The sequence below is a fragment of the Malus domestica genome, chromosome 14 (assembly GCF_042453785.1).
Source record: "Malus domestica chromosome 14, GDT2T_hap1".
Taxonomy (NCBI): Eukaryota; Viridiplantae; Streptophyta; class Magnoliopsida; order Rosales; family Rosaceae; genus Malus; species Malus domestica.
In genome coordinates this window covers 169,232-193,181 of record NC_091674.1, presented here as the reverse complement: position 1 = coordinate 193,181, position 23,950 = coordinate 169,232, and the positions used below count along the sequence as shown (strand labels likewise).

Genomic DNA, 23,950 nt, shown 5'->3' with positions numbered 1-23,950 from the left:
AATTATTCATCTTCAAATATGCTTTATTCAATTTCAACCCACAATGACAATGGGCTTATCTTTGGTATTTATGCACGAATGCGCATTATAAACTCTTTAAATCTTATGTCATGCCCGATGCAATATAAGGAGAACCAGGAATTTTTAAATGCTCTTCCCCTGCCTCCATTCCTCACCTGAATACTAGGTAACTTGGTTCACCTACAACAAATCAAATAATCACATGTCAAAAACGCAAAGACGGAAACCAACAACACTAATTACTATCCTATCCTATGACAATTGACCAAGCATTTCTGCAACACCCGTTCTCAGTTCTTACCTTTCACCCCAGCATGCATGAAGCAACTTCAACTCCTAGCCTAAACCAAATGTCATTGGTTGTCACACTGAGTTGGTTAGATAAATTGACTTAGCAAAGGGGTAACGTATATATAAAGAAAAACAAACATAGTGAACTAGTCAAAAGCATGGCCAGCATTGGCTAATTGCCAGCTACAAAAGTCTTGATCGTGACCCCCAGAGTTTTCCACGTGCAGTTCACCTAATAATGGATAACGCTTATCCACTGTCAAATGCTCATGTACCAATTTTTTATTTGGATAATTTTTGTTGTAGGCATAATTTACTAAACAATTATAGAGGTCAGAGAAAGGGGTGCGGCATAGATAGGGAGAAAGAGAGAGATGTGTAATTGTGGGGTGTGTGTTATTCCACCTCATTGTGCCTTTATTTATAGTAGTAGGGAATGTTAATTCCTTACCCTTTAGGATTACAACTCTTAATAGTTAATCTGCTCCTAATAAGAATATAAGAGGTATTCCAAGATATACTAGGATTTACACAATCACATTCCTAATCTAATAAAACTGCAACAATTCTCAGTTTATTATTGTAAAGGTTTTTTGTTCAATATTGCATATATCAAATTTTTTTCAATCCAGTATAGTAATTAAGATCATCTTCAACTGAGACAGCTAGATATAGTCATGTCTAGAATTATAATCCTATAAAAAATATTTTTAAATAAATAATGTTAGGTCATACTCATATATCATCTCTAACAGAAATGACTAAACATAGCTCTCTCAATAATTTATAGTTTTAAGTTCATACTTTAAATTTATGATTAATTTAATTAAACTACATTTAGATGTTTTCAAATTTAGTCGTTGAATTTGAATCAATTATTGCAATTGAGGGGCTCAACACCAAAAATATGTAGGATTTATACAATCACATTCCTAATCTAATAAGACTGCAACACTCCCCCTTGAGTGTGTAAATACTCAAGTAAATGGCGCATCAGGTCTTTAGTGATGAAGTAAGTACAGTTGATGAAGTCGTCAGCACAATCAGCGAATGCGGGTCTCAAATCAACAGAAGAATGCATAAAAAGTAAAACTCACAAAACCTCGCTATGGTAAAACCCAAGGTGGGAGAAAACCCATAGACTAAGTAGAAAAGTGAGAAGTTGCATTAAGTCAAAACTATACGTTTTTGGGACTCAAGTAGAATAGCTCACAAGGGTATGATCAGCCCAGGATGGATGCCTCGTTAAAACCTAGTTAGGAAGCAAAAACCCAGTGGGAAAAATGCTCCTAATCGTAGGGAAAAAAGTACATTAAGATCAAGTGAGTATACTTCTGGATACTCCTTCTGAGTTTGACAAAACTTCCAAATGAGAACTACAAGCATTTGCATATGAATAGTTAGGCATACCAATTCCTCGGATAAGCTTCTGGAAAGTTGACTTCGGCAGTGACGTTGTGTAGAGGTCGGCAAGGTTGTTTGGGATCAGCTTGCATAATTTCAATCTCCTGATGCTTTTTTGATGTAGATGTGGACAGAATATGTCTTGGTGTTGACTTTACTGATGTATCATGGCTTGGTCGAGTGGATACATGCGGCATAATCTTTATGGATCATTGTTGGGACTCAACGATAGATGAAAACACAGCAAGTACTTCGAATATGCTCAACAAGAACTCTTAACCATGTCTCACTTGTGGCGTAGTGAAGTGAGGTGAGTCTTGGAACGATTCGAAGATTTCACAACTAAGGTCATATCGTGGACTTCCAAGATATTGTGATATCCTTAACGGTAAAGACATAGCCATTTGGGGATTTTGCCTTGTGTGGGTTTGATAAGTAACCTGCATTAGCATAACAAACAAGGCAAGCATCATTCCGAGGATCAGGGGAGTTGGATCCACTCGAGATGCATTGGGATTTGCCCTCGTAGTACCTTCAGGGTACGTCTTTAATACTAATTCAGCTGATACGTGTAGGCGCGGTGATGCATCTTTACCATGATCAACAGCGAAGGAGATGTCCTGTCTAAATACAATGAGCTAAGTACAACGAAACGCAAAGTTGAACTTAGATATGGAATTTCATATTTCATAACCTCTTCAAAGGTCTCATTTGCATATAATGTATGGACGATCATAGGTATACTTAAAGGTAACACATTCAGGGTGTAGTTCGACTGGTAGACCAAAATACTGTCAGACCAATGCTTCAACTTCAGGTCAAGGCATAAACGAGTTTTCCCAGGATCCTTCATCTCAAATTCCATCTTCATGTGTGAGGCAGCTTTCTCAAGCTCTTCCGGAGTCTTAGTGAGATTCGTGTCAACGACATAAACTGTAACTCTAGCAATTTGGAATAAGACTTCATAGTTTAACACGTAAGAGCATAATTTATATCCTTGACTGATCAAATAATCATTTAGACGGGTATACCACATCCGTCGGACTGTAAGTGAACGCCTTAAACAAGTTAAGAGGGTGTTCCGTGGTTTTGGAACTATTTAAACCAGTCTATGTAATTCTTCTAGAACTTACATGTAAATCTCTGTATCTATATCCCCATGGAGAAAACACTAACCACATTTCATAATGTTGCTATCAATCACAAGACGTTGTGAGAGAAATATTACGCCATAAGACGTGCATCATATCGCACTATTTCATTCATCTCAATATGCTTTCTTTCCCACTAGTAATACAACATGGTTATCTTAGGTAGTGTAGGGACAACAGGTCCAACACATTTCAGTTGTCCAATCAGTTCTATGTTATCACTTAATCAACAGAACACAGTTCGATATCGTCACTTTTCATTTATGTCGGTAGCTACCATATAAGTGAAAACATCATCGATGATAATCTCATTTCAATTCCATTTAGCTCATCCAAACTAGTATACTGGATCAAGAACTTTAAGTTTCGGGAGAAATCTGGATTAATCTCATGAGATGGAAATGATTTGAGACAACGATCGAGTTTAGATTCATTGTTGTGTTGTGTCTTCCTCTTCCAGGGAAGTGAATCCTACGAACTGAATGATCTATCATGCTCCAGGCCAAGACAGATTGATTGGCTATCTGTCGGTGTACTAGACCGTCCAGCAGGGGCGTCCAAACCGTCCAACAAGGGTGGCACACCCTTGAAGGATGTTGACTCGACGTCCGTTAAATACGTATATCCTTGCAGGCATGTTTGTAGCTGGTATATGATCTCGTCACTTTAGTTAGATCAGAGGAATGTGTCTGGAGCAATATTCTGAAATCCAGAATTCATCGCACTTGCTTATCACACTTGTGCGATATGGAGATCGATATGAGACATAGTGGGAAACGTCTATGCAAATTCATGTCGTTCTACAGGAACGTTGACGTTCTTATCTCCCCCTAACGGCGGGAAGACTGTCTCATTAAAGTGACAACCCGTAAATGAGTGGTAAAAAGATCGAGAGCAAGGGCTCAAAGAGAGTTAGTGTGAAGGAGAATCATGATCTACAAAAGATACACATCCTTCTTTGAGGACCTATATTGGTACGTTGCAGCGGCGCAACTTGGCACATGGAATGCTTACCAAATCCGTCAATACGAAAATCTTCAGGTTCGTACCCAGTAACCAACTATAACATTATATAGGTTAGGTGGCAATGGGCCTCAAGGTGGACTAACATAACTGCGTACAAAGATTGTATAGCCCTAGGCAGAAACCGAAAACTTGGTACATTTACCAAAATTAGGGCAATCATTTAAATTACACTTTATGATCGCTAGGCAAGGCTATTTAGGGTGAACATGGGAATTCAATGTTCAATTATAAACCCAAAATACATGCAATATTTTATCGAAAACCGTCGATATAAACTCTCTGGCATTATCCAGTCTTCCGGACCTTAAGGGATAAGTAGGGTGGTGGACCCTTAATTGGCCAGGAGGTTTAGCAGCAATGTGTTTGGACAAACATGTGACCAGTTTGTCGATTTTTCAACCAAAACCATAAGTATTTATATGGTCTGCGTTTTAGTTGGATTAGTTCACATATATTCCCTTGAATCCACTGTGAAAAAAAAGGTGATTTCGTATCTTTGCGAGAAATGATATAGAAAATCAATTTCCCTAATGAGCAGACTTGGCAAAGTGTGCTTGTAGGCATAAGATTTTTACTTCGGGTAAGAAGATGCGTCGTAGCATTATTGTTCGGCCTAAGTGTACCAAAAGGTCGTGCTAAAACAAGTAAACTGCTCAATCACCCAACTCCAGGCTAACCACATGTGGTGTATTCCCAGTTGGGAAACAACCCATTGGCCCCAAATCAAAGCTTCAAGCTCATTTTTGGAGGTGGTGCAAAGATATTTCACTTTATTTTCTTTAGTGGTTTCATTTATGATCATTGTCATCTCGAATATCCTTAAAAACTCAACGTCAGGGAGAATTTAAGGTCCCTTAAATGGTGATTCAGTACAATTCATACAACGAGGAGCATGCCAATGCTCTTAATCAGGTTAGAGATGCGATTTAAGTGTAAAGTTAGTGTGCGTAGTACGCATTCATCCAGACAACTAACTTTCCCAAATTCCTACCTAATCACGTGTTTAATTGAATCGATCACATATATTAAGAAACATGATTCAATTAACTCATATTCGAGGACAATATCAATAAGTAAAACATACACCAAACTTGAATCCAAGAACATGGAAAAATGTTCACAAAGTAAATGGTTTACTAAGGGGATTTTGCCAACAAGGCCATCCATGTCAAAATTCTGCTATTCTAAAGATGTTTGGTGGAGCAAAATTGGTCTCATGTATTGACTACTAGAATGGTACTCATTAACAACATTGGTAGGGGCACGAAGAAGTGCATAACCAATGGTCTATTCCATCGAGACGGAAATAGATTCTGCAGGGTTAAGGTTTTAGAATATTTTCCTTCATTCTTGAAGTTTTAGGTCTTAGGTACCAAGGATCATGCTTCGGGCATGATGCCATATCTTGGCAGGCCCTGATTCTACCATATGTTGTAAAAACAAACTCGAAATTGGATTGTGAGAGAATATGCCATTCAGTGTATCCATGCCGAAGTAGTGTATCACCATTCGGTAGGCTTTGACCGAACTTGGTCAAGCTATTCAATAGACTCCAGCCGAACTGGGTCCATACCTTTCTCTCATATTTGTGGTAGTAATCAGATCTGAGAATTTGGTAACTTCCACTTTCTACACTACTGTTTCAAGGGTGAGTTAGAAACATATAAGGACGAGAAAAGTTTTCTCTAGTAAAAAATTCGATCGAATTTATAAACTTCAAAATTATACTCATTCATGGACGTAATCATGGTGTGCTTCAGGCAACGTCTTTCATGATTAGACGGTCCGTATAAGTGAGCCAAAGAGCTATGGAATCTTCGATCGGGAGGTATTTCCATTTATAATGCTTTAAGCATAAGTCTTCGAATGAAGATCATGGCGGAGGCTTATTCAGCTCTTCCATGCCATTGTTGGCTACAATGGTTTCTTAGCTTCTTGATAGTCAAGTGGAGATTCACGTCTTGTACCCCACATAAAGTGGTTTCTATTAGAAACGTCCAGATCAGGAAAATCGAACTTGTGACGGTTCGACAATCCACTGAATTGGAGGGAACAAAATTGTGATTGGTGCTATGAGAATGAATCATCCATAAGCATCAAAGTTGAACATTCGAGTTCTAAGACATGGTTTTCATGAAAAACGTCGGGTTTTCATAGGTATATTGTTTTATGAAAACTTTGGGTTTCAAAGGCACTAAATTTGAAACTACATGTTCAATTTAGTTTATGAACATTTAGTTCATAAAAGAGAGGTTCCTGCAAGAACACAGAATGCAATATACAACTAAGTGTAGTGGATTTGAGTTTCTTCAGGAACTCAAGTGTGAGTGCTTCGGGACTACGAAAGTATGTCAATGATTCAAAGTATAAAAATAAATTATTGAATCGTTAATGTCCAAAAGTGATATTCAGGTTAATAATTTTGGATTCATTATCAAATTAATGGACTGCATGTCACTTTTAATTAATTTAATAAATCGGGCCATACAGGGTCGATTGTAGAAGCAAAATAATATTAACATACATGTTAAAATTATTTAGGATGCTAAAATAATAGCATTAGGTCGAAAAAATTGCCCAAAAAATAATAGGGCTTGGGTTGGGTGCCTTGAGTAAAAGACAGGGCCCTAAATGGCCTCGGGAGTGGGCTGCAGGTCACGAAGGTGAGAGAGAAACCCCAGCCACAACTGGGTTTTAAGGTTAGGCCGAGGGGATGGCATGAGACAAGGCCCAACATATTTGCTGGCCTATTAATGCACGGGGGCCCAGCCACAGTGGACTAGTGTCATGCAGGGACCAAACCCATGTATATGGGCTGATATCGGAGCAGGCTATAAGCCTTGGTGGCGCAGGATAGTGGCCCAGCAAGCATAACAGCTTGTTGACATGGGCCGAGAGTAAATGGGGGGTCCAAAAAAGAAAGATGCAGGCTTCCTTGATGATTGGGGACTACGAGCCCGAGATAACCCAACCAGGCCGAAGGCCTAGGTTGACCATCTGCTCGCAGCAAGGCTGCTGTCAAGGTCCATGTGAATGTAGCAAAGCCCAGAGGGCTGCTGCCCAGTTTGTACCGCAAGGGGTGGTGCCATACCATATCCAAATTCCCAAAATTTTTTCGACATAGATAGGGTTTGAGAAACCCTACAATTGCTTCTAATTTAATTTGATACTTTAACTCACATATTCCACATAACAATTTAATTGTACGATGCATGAAACAAATATATATATATATATATATATATATATATATATCGGAAGGAAAATATAAACATAGGGGGTTCATGCATCATGGGAAATGTTTTCATGCTTCAAGATCGTTTCAAATATCTTCCTTTATTTTAAGCGTACCTGATTGATAGAAAACAACAAGAGCCTTTAAATTTATAGAAGATCATTCTCATAAAGCCGGAATTGCATCTCCAATGCGTTGTATCACATTCAACACAGAAAAATTAAATTGAATCAATATCATGTAGATCAATTCAAAACAATAAATTAATCATAAAAAGAATGATTAAAACATAATACTCTCCTGATTGAAGATCAAACTTTCTTTAGCGCAGCGTCAAGAGCGTGCTGATAACGTGTTGTAGGCATAATTTACTAAACAATTATGGAGGCCAGAGAGAGAGAGGGGTGCGGCATAGATAGAGAGAAAGAGAGAAATGTGTAATTGTGGGGCATGTGTTATTCCACCCCATTGTGTCTTTGTTTATAGTAGTAGGGAATGCTAATTTCTTACCCTTTAGAATTACAACTCTTAATAGGTAATTTACGTCTAATAGGAATATAAGAGATATTTCAAGATATACTAGGATTTACACAATCACATTCCTAATCTAATAGGACTGCAACAATTCTTAGTTTATTATTCTAAATGTTTTTTATTCAATATTGCATATATCAATTTTTTTTCAATCCAGTATAGTAATTAAGATCATCTTCAACCGAGACGGCTAGATATAGTCATGTCTAGAATTATAATCCTATAAAAAATATTTTTAAATAAATAATGTTAGGTCATACTCATATATCATCTCTAACAAAAAGGACTAAACATAGCTTTCTCAATAATTTATAGTTTTAAGTTTATACTTTAAATTTATGATTAATTTAATTAAACTACATTTAGATGTTTTCAAATTTAGTCGTTGAATTTGAATCAATTATTGCAATTGAGGGGCTCAACACCAAAAATATGCTAAGAGGGAGGCTACATTTAGATAGCTTGATGTCCATTTGGTCAAATAATGGCCTAGTGGACTCCATATAATTATAAACTAGCCTTTAGTTAGAGATGAGTTTTGGACAAATCAAACAATTTTTGGCTTTTAAACCTTCATACATCTGTTAAGCTTTCTATTAAAACATCCATTAATTTGTGACGTGACGGTCACGTGAACAATAATTGAACGCTACAAGCCAATCTGAGCCCACTTGAATATTAAAAATTAAAAATATATATATAATTAAAATTAAAAAAAAAACTAAAAAACACTATCTATCTCTGCTGTCGAGAAATTCTAAACCTGGGCTAAATGCCAAAATACCTCATTTATACCCCCCCCAAAACACCATCAAACCTAAGCCAAAACATTGGGATAAAAGCCAAATGCTAAAACTGGGCCAAATACCCCCCCAGGTTCCCCCCACACACGTGTGGACTTGCCCAAAAAAGGCCCAGTCTTGGCCCGCTCACTTGCCGACACGCCCCACACGGCTCGCGTGCCTTCAGCGCCTGACAGCAAGGGGCACACTGTCATGGCCGTTGTCGACCACATCCTTGAGCCTAACGACTCTTTTCCGCATCCAACAACAGAAATTTAAGGACAGTTGGTTGATCCAATGGTCCATATTCAAATTTTATTTTAAAAAAATGTTATTTTAAAATACATTGAATCCAACGGCTGATATCGAATATAATCAAATCTAACGGTAAAAAAAAGATTTAACGGCCCAAATTTAAATCCAACGGCTAAAATAATTAAAAGAAATTATTTAAATCAAAATTTACCCAAAAACTCTATAAATACCTGTGTATTTGTTCAAACATCCACACAAAACTCAAATTTCTCCTACAATTCTTCCAATTTATCTTTCTACCATTTCTTTCCATTTCCAAATTGTTCAACATGGCAAGAGAGCATATTAGAGGTCGTAATTGGACCTGTGAGGAAGATGTTGCTTTATGTTTGACATGGGTTTCTATTAACGAAGATGGTGCAATTGGCACAAATCAAAATAAAAAGGTTTTGTGGGATAAAATCATTGCAAAGTTTCAAGAAAACTGCAACGGCGACGGGAGGGACGTTGGTGGTGTTTACGATCGGTGGAAGATTATCAACAAAGTATGCACTTTATGATTGTTGAAAGTTGAAAGTTTGGTGAAAGTTGAAAGATTGGTGAAAGTTGAAGGCTTGCTTTGTGGAAAATTTAGTGATTTTTCAATATTTATCAAAATTTAAATGTTTTTAGATTAAAATGTTCATAAAATTAATTTATGATAGTCTATATATATTTTTTGAAAAAGTTAATTTAAGAAAAAAATTAGCATAAGTTCATTATTTAATAATCGTGGGGCTAAAATATTAGGCAATAAGGGTTGGAGCAGAAAAATTGTTTCTGTGCTAAAAAATTTGGCTTTTAGCCCAAGAGTTGGAGATGGTTTTACATAAATTAACCTTGATTAATAACAAAAAAAAAAAAAAAAAAATTGGGGCAAAAATAACATTCATCCCTTAGAGATTGTAGAGGTGGTGCAGCTCGGTTAGGATCAGTGTCAGAGGTGAGAAATGGCGGTTGGAGTTGCAATTGAACTAGTTGCTAGATTAGACTAGTGAGAAAGAGATGAGAAGAGGGGAAGGGCCAAAATTCATCCACCTAAATCTCAGTTTTAACTGTGCTCTCAAAGATGGTTTCCAATGAAGGTAGAACATAAGTAAACTCGTCGTCCCTTCGACGTCAAGCTCTTCTACTGCAACATCGAGATCCAGGACTAGTAGCATAGCTTCACCCAATTCGGAATCAACTGGATGCTGCACATCCCCCTGTTTGGCCCCAACCACGGCCTGAAAAAGTCGCATCAGATGGACCAAGGGAATGCTGATACGGATAGTCAACGGCGACCTCGCCAAGCAGATTGAAAAATGAGAGAGAAAAATAGAAAGGTAAATTATATAGTACCCCCTCAGGTTTGAGATTTATTACAACCTCATACAACATCTTTAAAACATTTCACTTTCATACCTCACCTACTATTTTATTTCAAGATAGTACTCCCATTACATTTTCCATCCATTGATCTGTTAAGAGCTGACGTGGCTACCACATTTGTACACGTGGCTGTCACATGTGTGCCATGTGGCAAAAAAAATAATTTTTAAATTTTTTTTAAACCTGAATCTTCTCAAAAAAAAAAAAAAAAAATGAAAAACACAGAACCCACCCCACTTTCCCCTGCAACCCCTCCCTACCCTCTTCTCCCTCTCGAGCCGAGTCTCCCAACCACCTCCCTCTTCTTCACTCTCTTCACCTCCCATCCCATCCAAAAACCCACCTCCCCTACAACCCCCCACCTTCCACAGTCACACGTTTACACCAACACAGACACGTAACACACCATCGAGAGAGATGAGAGAGAAGATAGAGAGAGAATGGGAGAGTGTTGTCCTCCGATGGATCTGTTCAGGTCGAAGCTTATGCAGCGCCGCCGTTGTCCTCCTCCTTCGTCGTAGCAGTGTATAGGACCCCTCCACCGTACCGCTCCACTTGCCATGTCTCATAGCTGACCCGATTTGATCGGTACTCGTCCACCCATTTCGGGATTTTGGACCTCGACGACATATTGAAGAATCTTTCCGGAGAAGAGCACGACGACGATGAAGAGTTTGAGTTCCTTTGGCGACGATCCACGGCGGCATTGCTCCAGAACTCGAACCATCTAGGGGTTTTGGTTCTTGAACTGAAACCAACGTCCAAGCTCCGCCGCGAGAAATTTGAAGACGACCCGGTCGATTTCTCGATCACTAATCTTTGTTTCTTAAGGATATACAGGTCGGTTAGATTTCCAAACGTTGTCAGTTAAATAGGAGAATGAGATAAGGTTGTTCCGTATAGGAAGAGTGGATTTTGCGACAGTTGTTGGGCCGGTGGCTGCTTGGGCGGAGGTGAGGGAAGGAGGTGGTTGGGAGGCTTAGGAGGGAGAAGAAGGGTGGGGAAGGGTTGCGGGGGAAGTGGGGTGGGTTCTACGTTTTTTTGTTTTTTTGTTTTTGTTTGTTTGTTTGTTGAGAAGATTCAGGTTTTAAAAAAAAATAAAAAATAAAAAATTTGCCACGTGGTACAAATGTAGCAGCCACTTCAGCTCTTAACGGATCAATGGATGAAAAATGTAACGAAGGTACTATATTGAAATAAAATAGTAGGTGAGGTATGAAAGTGAAATATTTTAAAAATGTTGTAATAGACCTCAAACTTGAGGGGGTACTATGTAATTTACCCAAAATAGAAATAGTGGGGGAGGAGGAGAAAGAGAGAAAGGAAGAATAGCAGGTGATTACGCCCGTTGGAGTAGACGCTAGCGATGGGAGGTGACGTGGTATTTTTGAAGTCTATGAGAGAGTACCCAAACTAAAAGCCTACTTTTAGGGTTTAGTTTTTTTTTATTTTTAAATTTTTTAAATAACTGCATGGTCGAGATTGACGAGTGGCGATCAATCATTGTCTAAGCGGGTGCAAATTCACATCTTAAAGACTGTTTTAACAGAAAGCTTAACGGATGAATGAAAGTGTATCAAAATTATCACTTTAGATATCAGACAAGAATGAAAAAAACTTCACATACGAAAAGTTGAAAACCAAGAAACTTCTAGGTAATCAACTAAAATTTACCCTTTTTATTGACTCACCAGAAACTACCCCAGAAAGTAAAGAGTTAACCTCTCCAGATGGGCCAAGGGGTCAAAGCATCGCTTGATGTTGGACAAAACTCATCTCCAACCATATGTTGGGCTAAAAACCACCAAGCAAAACATGGCCGAAGGGTTATCTTGCTATCAAATCTTGGCCTAAAAATCACCAAGCAAAACATAGCCGAAGGGTTATCTCGCTATCAAATCTTGGACTGGTACCCAGCCCGTTTCGGAAGTATGTGGCTTACTCCCGATATGGAGCCCACTCCTGCCGCAAGGGCTTGTGACCCTCATGCCACCATTGCTGGTTTCAGTGATTGGATAATGATTTTGATTTCTGGTTCTTTTACTTTTCTTTTACATTTTCTGAAAGGCTACTTTCAAACTTAAAATGTTTAAAAAATCCTGAGTAATAGAATTTATGCTTAATGTGTAGGTCTTGGATATGATGACTTGATTTACATATTCATTTTAATCTAAGTTTTTCACATTTTCTATTCATCTCAAGAATTATGTCCAGATATCTTTATTTTAATATGGTATAAGTAGTAGTTTAATCAAATTAATCAATAAATTAAAAAAAAAACTTAAAACTAATAAAATGATTGAAAGGCTATGTTTAGTCCCTTTTGGTTGAAGATGATATATAAATATGGTCTGGATTGTTCTTAAAATATATGTTTTTGCAGAGCTATAATTCTGAACGGAGCTACGTTTAGAGTTAAAGATGACCTTAATTTCTCTTTTCCGAGCCACATTGACATAGTTCAAAAACGCTATAGGAAAGGGAATTCCAAAATTATATTCCTACAATATAAGAGGGTTTCCATGCTATCAAGTATCAAAGAAAACGAAAAGGAGATTTTCCATGAGCCTTTAATTTTACAAGGGCGCTGTACAGCACTGTCATTAAAATGGCTTATCCAACACAAAAGTCATGACTAAATATGTGGTGAGAGACTAGAGTCTACTAACTGTGAATATGAGGAAATTGATAAAGGCTAGAACAGAGTTTCCAAATTTAGCCAATCACGGGCTCAACACAAGTCTGGTAAGAGCTTAGTTTCAATGTTCCTTTAACAGCACCAAAAAAATCTGCTTGTTATATAACTTCACCTCAATCAGCATAAATATTCATATCACAGAAGCAAAAGCTTTATTAAAAAGGAAAACGAATGAAAAGGGTTTGAAAATTTTGAGTTTTAACGATAAGGACAAAATAAAAGATAAAGTGAATAGTATCAAGATTAACTTTTTAGTATAAAAATATGATTTTTCGTTAAAATAAACAGTACCGTGAACTTTTCGTTAAAATTCTTTTATTAAAATCCATTAACAAGTGAGCACATACCTGCAGTACTATAACTTCACTCTGCCAGGCGGTGAAATAAAATCACCTGTGCACCTATTTAATTTAATAGATGCTGTAGAAAATAGTGGAAAGGAGGGAAACTTTAAAGTATACTCTTGATATTTCAAAATGCACATGTATTTGTTAGGATTTGGTTCGTCTTTTGTTAAAGAGTCCTATTTTGTTTAGAATTGTATTAAAAAATTAAAGGTGCACAAATTCTTGTCTTCTTGTACAATTAGAATAGGAATACTAAAAGCAGAAAAGGAATAGGAATGCAAATGTGATTTCCTAGTCAGATTATAGGCATGTAAACCACACCCTGACACCCTGTACTCATGAATAGGGTGCGGCAAGAGCTGAAAAGCAACCATAAAAACAGAGAGACAGCCGAGAGAAGAGGGGATTAGTTCCAAATTTTGCAAGAGTACCATACTCAATTATTAATATAAAAAAATTTCATGCTACCGTGTTTCTAGTTATTTTTTATTTGCTAAATTTAGTCTAGTGCCGGATGCATAAAAAATATCTAGAGGGGAGTTGAAATAACAATATTTTATCTAATTCCTTACTACTTCAAAATGAACAAGTTTTTTTCTCCAAACAATGAGTATATATATTCTTTGTTTAGTCTGTTTCCATTACATTCTATACCTTTATGTTAATCGGCCAACATGAAAGGTACATCATGTTAACTTTGCTTAAAAATGCCAGCTTCCACAGTTAGTAAAGTCCTTAATCACTTTGCACACAAACACTTAAAAGACTAAACGCCAAAAATTCTCAAAGACATTCAAGAGAATACAATTGCCCCCTTGACAAACTCCCTCAAATGGGATTATCAACCTTCTACTTTAATTTCTGAATGATTTGATAACTTTTTTGAACCGGATAATTACGAATGAGGGGCTGAGCTCCCTTTTAAAGCTGCCTAAACAAATCTCTTTCATGAATGAGCTGAATACCATTTGCAAGGAAACATCAATGTGAAGTACCAAAATCATCTTCACACATATGTATTGGTAAATTAGATTAGAAATAGAAATCATCTGCAGAAAAACTGAGTCATACAGGTCAACTTTCACCAGGGGTCTGCCAGTAACACAAATATAGTGTACTATAAGTGCCTAGAAAGGTGAAATATTTGCAGCCTATTTGGTATCCCTTGGAAGTCTACATTTGGGATTAGTTATCTTACCCTCTTTTTCCCCTTAATTTCAAAGTAATTTGACAAACTTAATGCTCATAACAAACCCATGACATTTGAGCCTCCACACCCCAAAAACCTTTAATATCAAAGATCTGCAACTAGAACGATAGTCATTTTATCCTCAAAATATACAGCACACAATAAAAAGTTGGATGCAAAGAATTTCTGTCGAAAAAGGTTCTACTAAGAATATCCACAAAGACTTGAGAGTGAGATCCACAGCTGCTTACAATCTATTTATTCTCTCTCTTCAACTCATACCTGAAGGTTGACCGTGGAAATACAGGCATGAATGAACTACTAGCAAATCTAAGTAAAATATGCATGATGGTTTTGGTTTTAGTTTTTCAAAGTATAAAAGGCAAATAAAATATATAGAACAAATCTGGAAACCATTTCTGTCTAAGTAAAATGATTTCCTTCATAAAAGCTTAAGTCAAATCACAAAGAACAGTAAGTTTCTGTTTTTACAATAAACGTGCTATTAGTAATAGATTCCAGTCCACATGTAATGCAAAACAAGGTGATAATTCTTTGGGAATAATTTTTATTGTTAGAATTCCCAAAGTGTTTTAAAGCAAATTTATGGGAGTGCATAGAATCATTCCTGAGTATGATGATACAAATGAGTGCCTGTTTTATTTAAAAGTCCTCCGTCGTCGCATTCTCCATGTAAAGGTAATGTTCGATGTGTATGACCGCATTGCTATCTCCCCCGGCGCATTGACTTTGTTAGCTTAACGCAGTTAGCTGTTTCGAGAGGGTTCTTCAAGAGTCTTCACGGTCTCATAGACAGCAGAAAAGTCAAGGTCCCCAAGCCCCATGCTTCTAGCCTTCTTGAAAGCCTAAAATACCATAATAAACATAAATCGTTAGGGTATTATTGCTCTAAAACTATGTTTGAGCGAGAGATTTTCAAGTCATAAGGAAATGAGGTCAAATAATTAAAGAATGTATCGCAAAATGTAAGATAGGAGGAATTGGAAATGCTTCATATGAGCATTACAAAAGACGTGTGAGATGGATTTGCAAATCCTTACCTGGAAGGAGTCGTTTACAAATCCTTCACACTTGCCTTTGTAATGCTCATGATAGGGATTTTTAATTCCTCATATCCAACATTTTTGTGATCCATTTATTAATAACTTTTCCTTGCTTGGAACTTGGAAATCTCTCACGTTAACATATTCCAAATCTCATTGCTTGACAATAAAACTACAAGTCTTCCGATAATATATTGGTTTCCTTAGGCTTTGTCTAGTATAAAGAATTGGATTGCAATGGATAAAACACCATTTTCAAGGTATGCTGAAAGAAAAAATGAAAAAAATGTGGCCAATTTGAAGTTAGAAGATGGATTACTCAAGAAGAAAGCTTATTCATTCCAATCTAATCCCCCCAAAATGAAAATTGTTTTCCTCTACCTTCAACATACTATAAACTTAAAGGTTATCCATTCTAATCTAATCCTAGAAGCCAAAAAGAGGCCTAAGGGTATAGATATCTTTATATGCTACTCTACTATCTTCTCTTTAGAAATTTAAGATCATGACTGTACACTACAAAATTCCAATTATTTCAAACTTCCAAGTATAAACACGTAATTCAATTTAAACAACACTATCAACTAACACAGTTCTGAAAACGAGTCAAGTGTTTAAATGGTTTCTCAATGATGATGGTGGACATTTGAAGTTGCGAGGTACTGGAAAGACTTATGTTACGTGGAAGATATGTAGACAGTAGATAAGGGTTTTGAAAGAAGTGACATCAAACCACTATCTGTTAAAATTAGCTTTTATTGGACAGCAGCAGCCCTGGGGTTGTCTTCTAAATCTTGGAATCACGTTAAGAAAACTCTACTTTTACACTATGGCCAACTTTGTAGACAGTTAACAAAGAACAAGTCAGAGCATAACCTCATTAGCTGCAGCAGCTACTGGCATTGATGTAGCTGTTTCATCCCCAAGGGCAAGAGCCAATCTCATGTCCTTCTGTTGATGTTTCAAAGGAAATGCAGGCGAGTGACTGCCCTGTATCATAGTGGGTCCTTTCAACCTAAACATTGGGTTTGCAATTCCACCTAGATCCTGCCAAAATAAACTCATCAACAGTAAGCAGATCAACAACTAGTAAAATAAAGTCTAGGTAGCTACTGACCAACACATCAAGAAGAACAGAAGGTTCCAGTCCACTTCTCCCAGCAAGAACAAGTCCTTCAGAGAATGCATTCATCATGCTGCAATAAACAGAACGAGTAATATATTTACCATAATTGCTTCGGCTGTATGAATAATGAATCTATATATACTAGATTAGAAGCACCAAGTTGGATTATTATGTGATGTCAACTTGCGAGAAACGTTTTATAATTTTTATTGATATGTACACAAAATGAGTGTTGTGAAGATGAGAATGCTTCTTTGGATGTGCGGCCACACGAAAAAGGATAAGATCAGGAACGAGGATATCTGAGGTAAATTAGGAGTAGCCGAAATTGAAGATAATATTTAAAAAATTGGGCCATGAGTTTCTATTGTTTTAAGATTACACCCCAACGTTTAAACATTAAATCATTTTTCACTTTCTGTTAATTTGACTGTCTGGCCGTTAATTGTTGAAGTGACAGTGCTGGATCTACTCCCAATATGGCCTTGGTGTGTTCTACTTCATTGTGGCATAGGTAGTGGGTGATTGTCACGTCAACAGTTAACAGTTGATTACATGGTCAACCTAACAGAAGGTGTACATTGGTTGCATGTCAAAACGTCAAGGTGTAAAATGAGAAAATTAGTGAGAAAATTAGAGCCTCATGGCCCACCATTTTGAAAGAAGTCTTCAAATGTACTTAGTGCCACAACATATTATGAGAGTAATATCTGATATTGTCAATACTGTTTCTAACTTCCAAAAAAGTATTACGCTAGTACATCAGCATACTGCATCTTCCTACTAGAAAATTCCACCCCCATATTTGCGTTCTTGAGACAATACTATTCACTTTATTTGACAAAAAAAGCTGCGAAAATGATTCTCCATTATATTATGGATCATTTGTGCAGAAAGCAACCATTACCTTCCCATTATCATGTTGACAACAAGTTTCATTTTTGCTCCATTTCCAACCTGCCCCAAATAGAAAGACTTCTTTCCCATGACATTGAAAGCCGGAATCACTTCCTCGTACAATGCCTACATTTGAACAGTGAAATCATGCAGTGATGTTACATTAAAATGATTCCTGACTCAACTATAGAAACTCATGACTGCTCCAAAAAAGCTCATAAAATTTTGATGCAGAAGCTATAGTTTAATTATTACTTTAAAATTCTATTCACCTTGGTTATAACATGTTGATGCAAGTGGAATCATATCCATGTTCCTTTTTATTACTATTATAAATCCCAAGTACATAAAATGCCACAAAACTCAATAATCTGAATCAATTTTTTTTTGTGTACAATGAAGTATTCGTATAAGATCTTTGATTTATCGATCCTGGTAAAACTTCAGTAAACAGACTGGATACTGTTCTGATCCTAGAAGTTAGTAAACATCTCAATGAAAATCAACCGTACCCTCAAAAGTTCATTGTTCCATAATCTAAATCTATATCCTTCTTGAAAATGAGGTATACATGGAGAATATTCGATTCATTAAGAATAAATCCCACATTGATGGGAGGAGGGACCTTACATGGGCTTATAAGTAAGTTGGGCTACTCCCCATATTGCCAATTCGTTTTGTGGTGGAACCTAAATTTTCTTCAGGACTTATCATCCTAATAGAACTATTATTCCTCCTCCTTAAAATTTTATGATCCAATTCTATCTCTTAATTGCGCTTGAAAGCTCCTAGACAACCCCTCATTAAAGCTCCTAAAAAACCTACGTCAAATTAACTTTGAAAACAATAAAATCTTGCTTAACACATTTGAAACTGCCACTTTTACCCATGTGCACCCTCGTATTCAATGGTTAACTTTGCAAAGCATGTGACTGAAACAAATATGCGACCGGTGGCTCAAAATGTATATTCTGTTTACATGCACAAATAAAGTCAGTCGTCCTTGTATATTTGTGTTTGTTCTCTTCTCTGTGTGTGCGTGTATCCGCACGTGTGTGTGGGTGTGTTTACATGCAGCACCTTCTTGAACAAGAAGGTCAAATGTCAAGCAAGAGAAATGTTAGCAACCTTTGCACTTATCTTTGCATTGAACCTTTTCAATTCAGCAATGTCATTTGTCATCTTTTTACACAAAAACCAAGACATTTAGTGCCTTTGAAATTATTTTTTCTATTTTCCATCTTTAATTCCTAGCCAAAAGCAAGAGTCTTGTTTTTGTGTAAAGGTTAGTGCAAAGGTTGCTAGCAGTCCCCATCAAGCAATGTCCTTTATATTTTCAAATGGGTAATACTAGGGAGACCAAATCTTTTAGGGAGCATTTTTGCTCACCACCATAAACTTTGGTGTATGCTCACCATATGCCTAATCAATTGACACGTGTCCCAACAATGTTACTCCCTATAAGATCCCAAAACATAATGCAACATAAATTATATGCAGGAAAGCATATCTGGCAGGTGGCCAGAACTATGTATAAAGCAACAAACTGCAGAAATGATAACCTGCGTAACATATTACCTTCTCACCAGCTGCAAGGATAACTAGTTGACCATCTTCTGCGGGCTTTTTGCTACCTGAAACAGGAGCTTCAAGAAAGTAACCGCCCCTTTCTTTAATTGCCTGTAGATATTCGGTGCAAACCTTAGTTATATATGGGAAGATACTTTTCCGCTTAATATTTTTTATTCAAATATGTGATGAAAAAATAGTTCAAAATCGTAATTACATAAGGAAACTACATATGAAAATTAGTCATCTTCAAAGAACACCAGAAAGCATCCTGAGGTTTAACTGATAAAGCAATACTGATAGTAGATGAAGTAAAAATTCAACCGAGCTTTGTATCTTAAGTGCAAAGTAGCAGCTCCGAATCAGTGCATAATTGATGAGGCACATCTTTGGAAGCATGTCAGGAACTGTGAGAAAAAAAAAAGAACGAAAGGCTAGTTCCAGTGTGCAGGCCTTAACTAGAGATATTCTAATCATGTATAGCCTTCTTTTCGAACATTGCACAAACAAATTTTCAGTCTACGTTTTCTCACTTCTCCTTTTATGCAGTCAGCTATAATCTGGTAAAGTGAATTTAGCTATAGAACTGCCTCATGCTCTGGTTTTAAATATCTAACTCTTTTCTTTTTCCTAGTGCAAGTTGATCCAACCAAGAACTGCTTACCAACAGAGCCCTTCTAAACGAACAGTTTTTCAAAACAAACATATGAACTTCCTGCAGATTGCTAATTTTCAATCTTTTTTTGGGAGAGTGTGAGTGACCTTTTTCTGAAGTGTCATTAAATCCAGCTTTTTGACTTGTATTTTCTTGTTCACTAAATATACTCCATAAGAGTGCTGATGCTAAGAACTCTAACTTCTAGCTTTTATAACACTCTGAACTTCCTGCCAATTCTAGCCTCAGAATCCTAAGTTGTGCATAAGGAAATAAAAATATTTAGCTTTGAACATGAATATATATTTATGCCCTTTTATTTTACATTTCAGATCACCAAGGTTACAATTCTAGCTCTGCCTGTAAGTAAGTAAATTGGTAGTGAAAACTTATGGACACGTATCACATATGGTTTTTTAATGTAATCAACTACACTTTGAGTTTTCATCCCTCTATTAAATTTTCTTTTCTTTTACTTGGATGTTAGTCCCTGCAAGACCATAAAAAGTAACGAACAAAGCCAAAATCGTAATTCTTGGTTTTCCTCATTTTAGAACCCTACTTCTTTCAGCCCCAACTCTTCACCTACACCAGTATAAAGTCAAACTTCATTCTAGCAACTTCTTGACCTTACATCAAGATTCAGTCAAGAAGCTACCCTACCTTCCCACATGTCTACATATTCACTACATGAAAAGGCCCAAAATAGCATTCTGAATCAGGAAGATCCTGTATCTGTCAGAAAACCACAGATAAAATGTCTTTCACTTTCACTACCTATAAAATCCTTTTACTTATTGAAAGTCTAACATGTTACACGAGAGATTAGCCTTTACAGATTGTCCTACATTTGAGACAACTTTCTGGAAGTATTCATATGTTAACCTACTCATACAAGTTCAAAACTCCAACTTAGATTTCTTGATACAAATTCCTGCTATAGACATATGCATTAGTAAAAAGGTAAAATTCTACCCCATTCGTTTGAAAGTCTTAAAAACAATGGTGACCGGAATGACGCACAAGAAATGTAAACAAGGAGGAGGGGATATCATTCGCAAGTAACTCAAACCTCATTGATCTTTGAAGAAGTATCAGCATCAACTGTAGACATGTCAACATAAGATTTTCCAGCACAAATCTGCTCAAGAATGCCATCTTTTCCAAACACCACCTAAGTATTATATATTTTGATGAGTTGAAGACAAGTAGATGATGTGTCAAAAACTCAAAATACCAGAGTGAAGAATACCAACCGAAAGAGCAGCTGAAGGATCAGATAACATTGCAATGGTATACTTGCACTTCCTAACCACTTCTGCAGGGGTTTCTGCAACAGAAGCACCATGCTCCACGAGTTCATGACTCTGCAATCAAAGTTAGAGATAAAATGACATTGTCTTGTCAGAATCGCCAAAATGTTCTCTGAGATCTGCATAAGTCCCCACTTTGGTCCTAACATTGAATATCGATAGAAAAAGTCCATTGTTTGTCCACCATAAATCATTTTTTATCCTTCCATGAAAAATTTGTCAATATCCACGTTGCGTGAAAGGGTAGTTTGACATAAATACTCTTTAAAAAGTGGTCACGTGGCCGTTCACGTCACAATTTAACGAAAATATTGACAAATTTTGACTAAAATAATTTACAGTGAACTTAGAACCCCTTCTATTGATTTTCATTATCAGGACCAAAATGAGGAGGAATACCAATCTCAAGGACTATTTGGCTAAAAATCCATTTTCGTTTGATTGTATGTATGCCCAGATTCTCAGCATTGCAACATATATAATCTAGCATGACGATTGGAATAGAAGATTAAGCAACATTCAAACAAGTAGCTTTGATAGGGATGATTACATAGAGCACATGATTACATAGAGCACAAGAGTCTTAAAATACCTTAGAAAGAGTCCTGTTCCAAACGGTTACCTTGAAGCCATGCCTGAGCAGATTCATAGACATGGCTTTCCCCATTATTCCCAGCCCCAGAAACCCGACCTCCATATCTCACTCTCTCTCTCAATCTCTCAATCTTTCTCTCTCTTCCTCTCTCTCCAAAGTCCAAACTCTAGAGCCAACACAAAATAAATCCACTTATTGTATGCGATTATTATCATCAATATATTATTCTCTCACTGTATGTATCCAGTAGACATTGATATGAAGCTCAAAACACTAAAGAAACAGGCAAAAAAAAGATAGCAACTTTTTAGGTCTCCCTTTTTTTATTATTTGCTGGGCCCAAGTTATCTGATTAAAAATAATTTTGCTCCCCACAACTAAGTGATAATGATGTTTATTATTATTTATTTTTATTTGATGAGAATAAATTTTGAGAGATGTACAGTACATAAGCATAAATTTCAAAATTAAATTCATTCAATAAAAAAAAGTTATAGAGAATTATAATAAATATTACTACTAATTAAAGATGATGAGCAAAAATGTAATTTGATGACTTAACGTGGATTTTTGTCCTGTCATTTTTCGGACGGATAGATGCGTCCCACGTAAATCCCCTGGTTCTTCTGTTTGTCCTCTTACTCCCCACTCATCATCTTGGGAGGGAACCCACTTGCAGTCTTCCACGTTGATGCTTTGGGGAAGTTAATCACTTCACCTATTCCATTGATCTTTGGAGAAATGAATTCAAATAATAATTTGGGCAAAAGACTGTTTACTACTCTCATGTTTCGTGGTTTTCAACATTTAGTACATCAATTTTTTTTCGTCCCAGAGTCATACCTAAAGTGTAAATTTTGGGACAGTCTCATACATCCGTTAGTCAAACTGTTAAGTCTGCCGTTAACTGTGACGTGGCACCCATGTGGCCAATGACTGGGTCAATTTTTTTTCGTCCCAGAGTCATACCTAAAGTGTAAATTTTGGGACAGTCTCATACATCCGTTAGTCAAACTGTTAAGTCTGCCGTTAACTATGACGTGGCACCCATGTGGCCAATGACTGGGCGCCACGTGTCATCCACATGGAAATTAAAAAATATATATAAAATAATGTATATATATTATAAAATTAAAAAAAAAAAACCGAATCTGGGCAGATTCGGAAGAAGAAGAAGAAGGAGAAGGAAGAAGGAGGAAGAAGAAGGAAGAAGAAGAAGGAGAAGGAAGGAGGAAGAAGAAAAAAAAAAGAAAAAAGAAAAAAACTGGGCAGATTCGAAGAACAAGAAGAAGAAGAAGGAGAAGGAAGAAGGAGGAAGAAGAAGGAGAAGGAAGGAGGAAGAAGAAAAAAAAAAGAAAAAAAAAAACTGGGCAGATTCGAAGAACAAGAAGAAGAAGAAGGAGAAGGAAGAAAGAGGAAGAAAAAAAAAAACTGGACAGATTCGAAGAAGAAGAAGAAGAAGGAGAAGGAAGAAGGAGGAAGAAGAAGGAAGAAGGAAGAAGAAGAAGAAGGAGAAGGAAGGAGGAAGGAGGAAGAAGAAAAAAAAAACTGGGCAGATTCGAAGAAGAAGAAGAAGGAGAAGGAAGAAGGAAGAAGAAGGAAGAAGTAGGAAGGAGGAAGAAGAAAAAAAATGGGCAGATTCGGAAGAAGGAGAAGGAAAAAGGAGGAAGAAGAAGGAAGAAGAAGAAGAAGGAGAAGGAAGGAGGAAGAAGAAAAAAAAAAGAAAAAAGAAAAAAACTGGGCAGATTCGAAGAACAAGAAGAAGAAGAAGGAGAAGGAAGAAAGAGGAAGAAGAAGGAAGAAGAAGAAGAAGGAGAAGGAAGGAGGAAGAAGAAAAAAAAAAGAAAAAAGAAAAAAAAAGAAAAAAGAAAAAAACTGGGCAGATTCGAAGAACAAGAAGAAGAAGAAGGAGAAGGAAGAAAGAGGAAGAAAAAAAAAACTGGGCAGATTCGAAGAAGAAGAAGAAGAAGGAGAAGGAAGAAGGAGGAAGAAGAAGGAAGAAGGAAGAAGAAGAAGAAGGAGAAGGAAGGAGGAAGGAGGAAGAAGAAAAAAAAAAACTGGGCAGATTCGAAGAAGAAGAAGAAGAAGAAGAAGAAGAAGGAGAAGGAAGAAGGAAGAAGTAGGAAGGAGGAAGAAGAAAAAAAAATGGGTAGATTCGGAAGAAGGAGAAGGAAGAAGGAGGAAGAAGAAGAAGAAGGAGAAGGAAGGAGGAAGAAGAAAAAAAAAAACTGGGCAGATTCGAAGAAGAAGAAGAAGAAGAAGAAGAATGAGAAGGAAGAATGAGGAAGAAGAAGGAAGAAGAAGAAGGAGGAAGAAGAAAAAAAAATGGGCAGATTCGGAAGAAGGAGAAGGAAGAAGGAAGAAGAAGAAGGAGAAGGAAGGAGGAAG

The 23,950-nt window shown here is 36.8% G+C and overlaps 1 protein-coding gene across 1 annotated transcript; it reads right to left on the bottom strand.

The window, feature by feature from the left end:
* Nucleotides 1–14,759: 14,759 nt before the first annotated feature.
* On the bottom strand, nt 14,760–21,927 carry LOC103453867 (glyoxylate/succinic semialdehyde reductase 1). The gene is made up of 8 exons (XM_008393449.4): nt 21,560–21,927; nt 20,911–21,021; nt 20,727–20,828; nt 19,009–19,110; nt 17,441–17,556; nt 16,525–16,603; nt 16,284–16,454; nt 14,760–15,209 (listed from the first exon to the last, which is right to left on the bottom strand). The coding sequence occupies exons 1-8, from the start codon at nt 21,662–21,664 to the stop codon at nt 15,111–15,113; spliced, it is 885 nt and encodes a 294-aa protein (XP_008391671.3). The 5' UTR covers nt 21,665–21,927; the 3' UTR covers nt 14,760–15,110.
* Nucleotides 21,928–23,950: the final 2,023 nt, after the last annotated feature.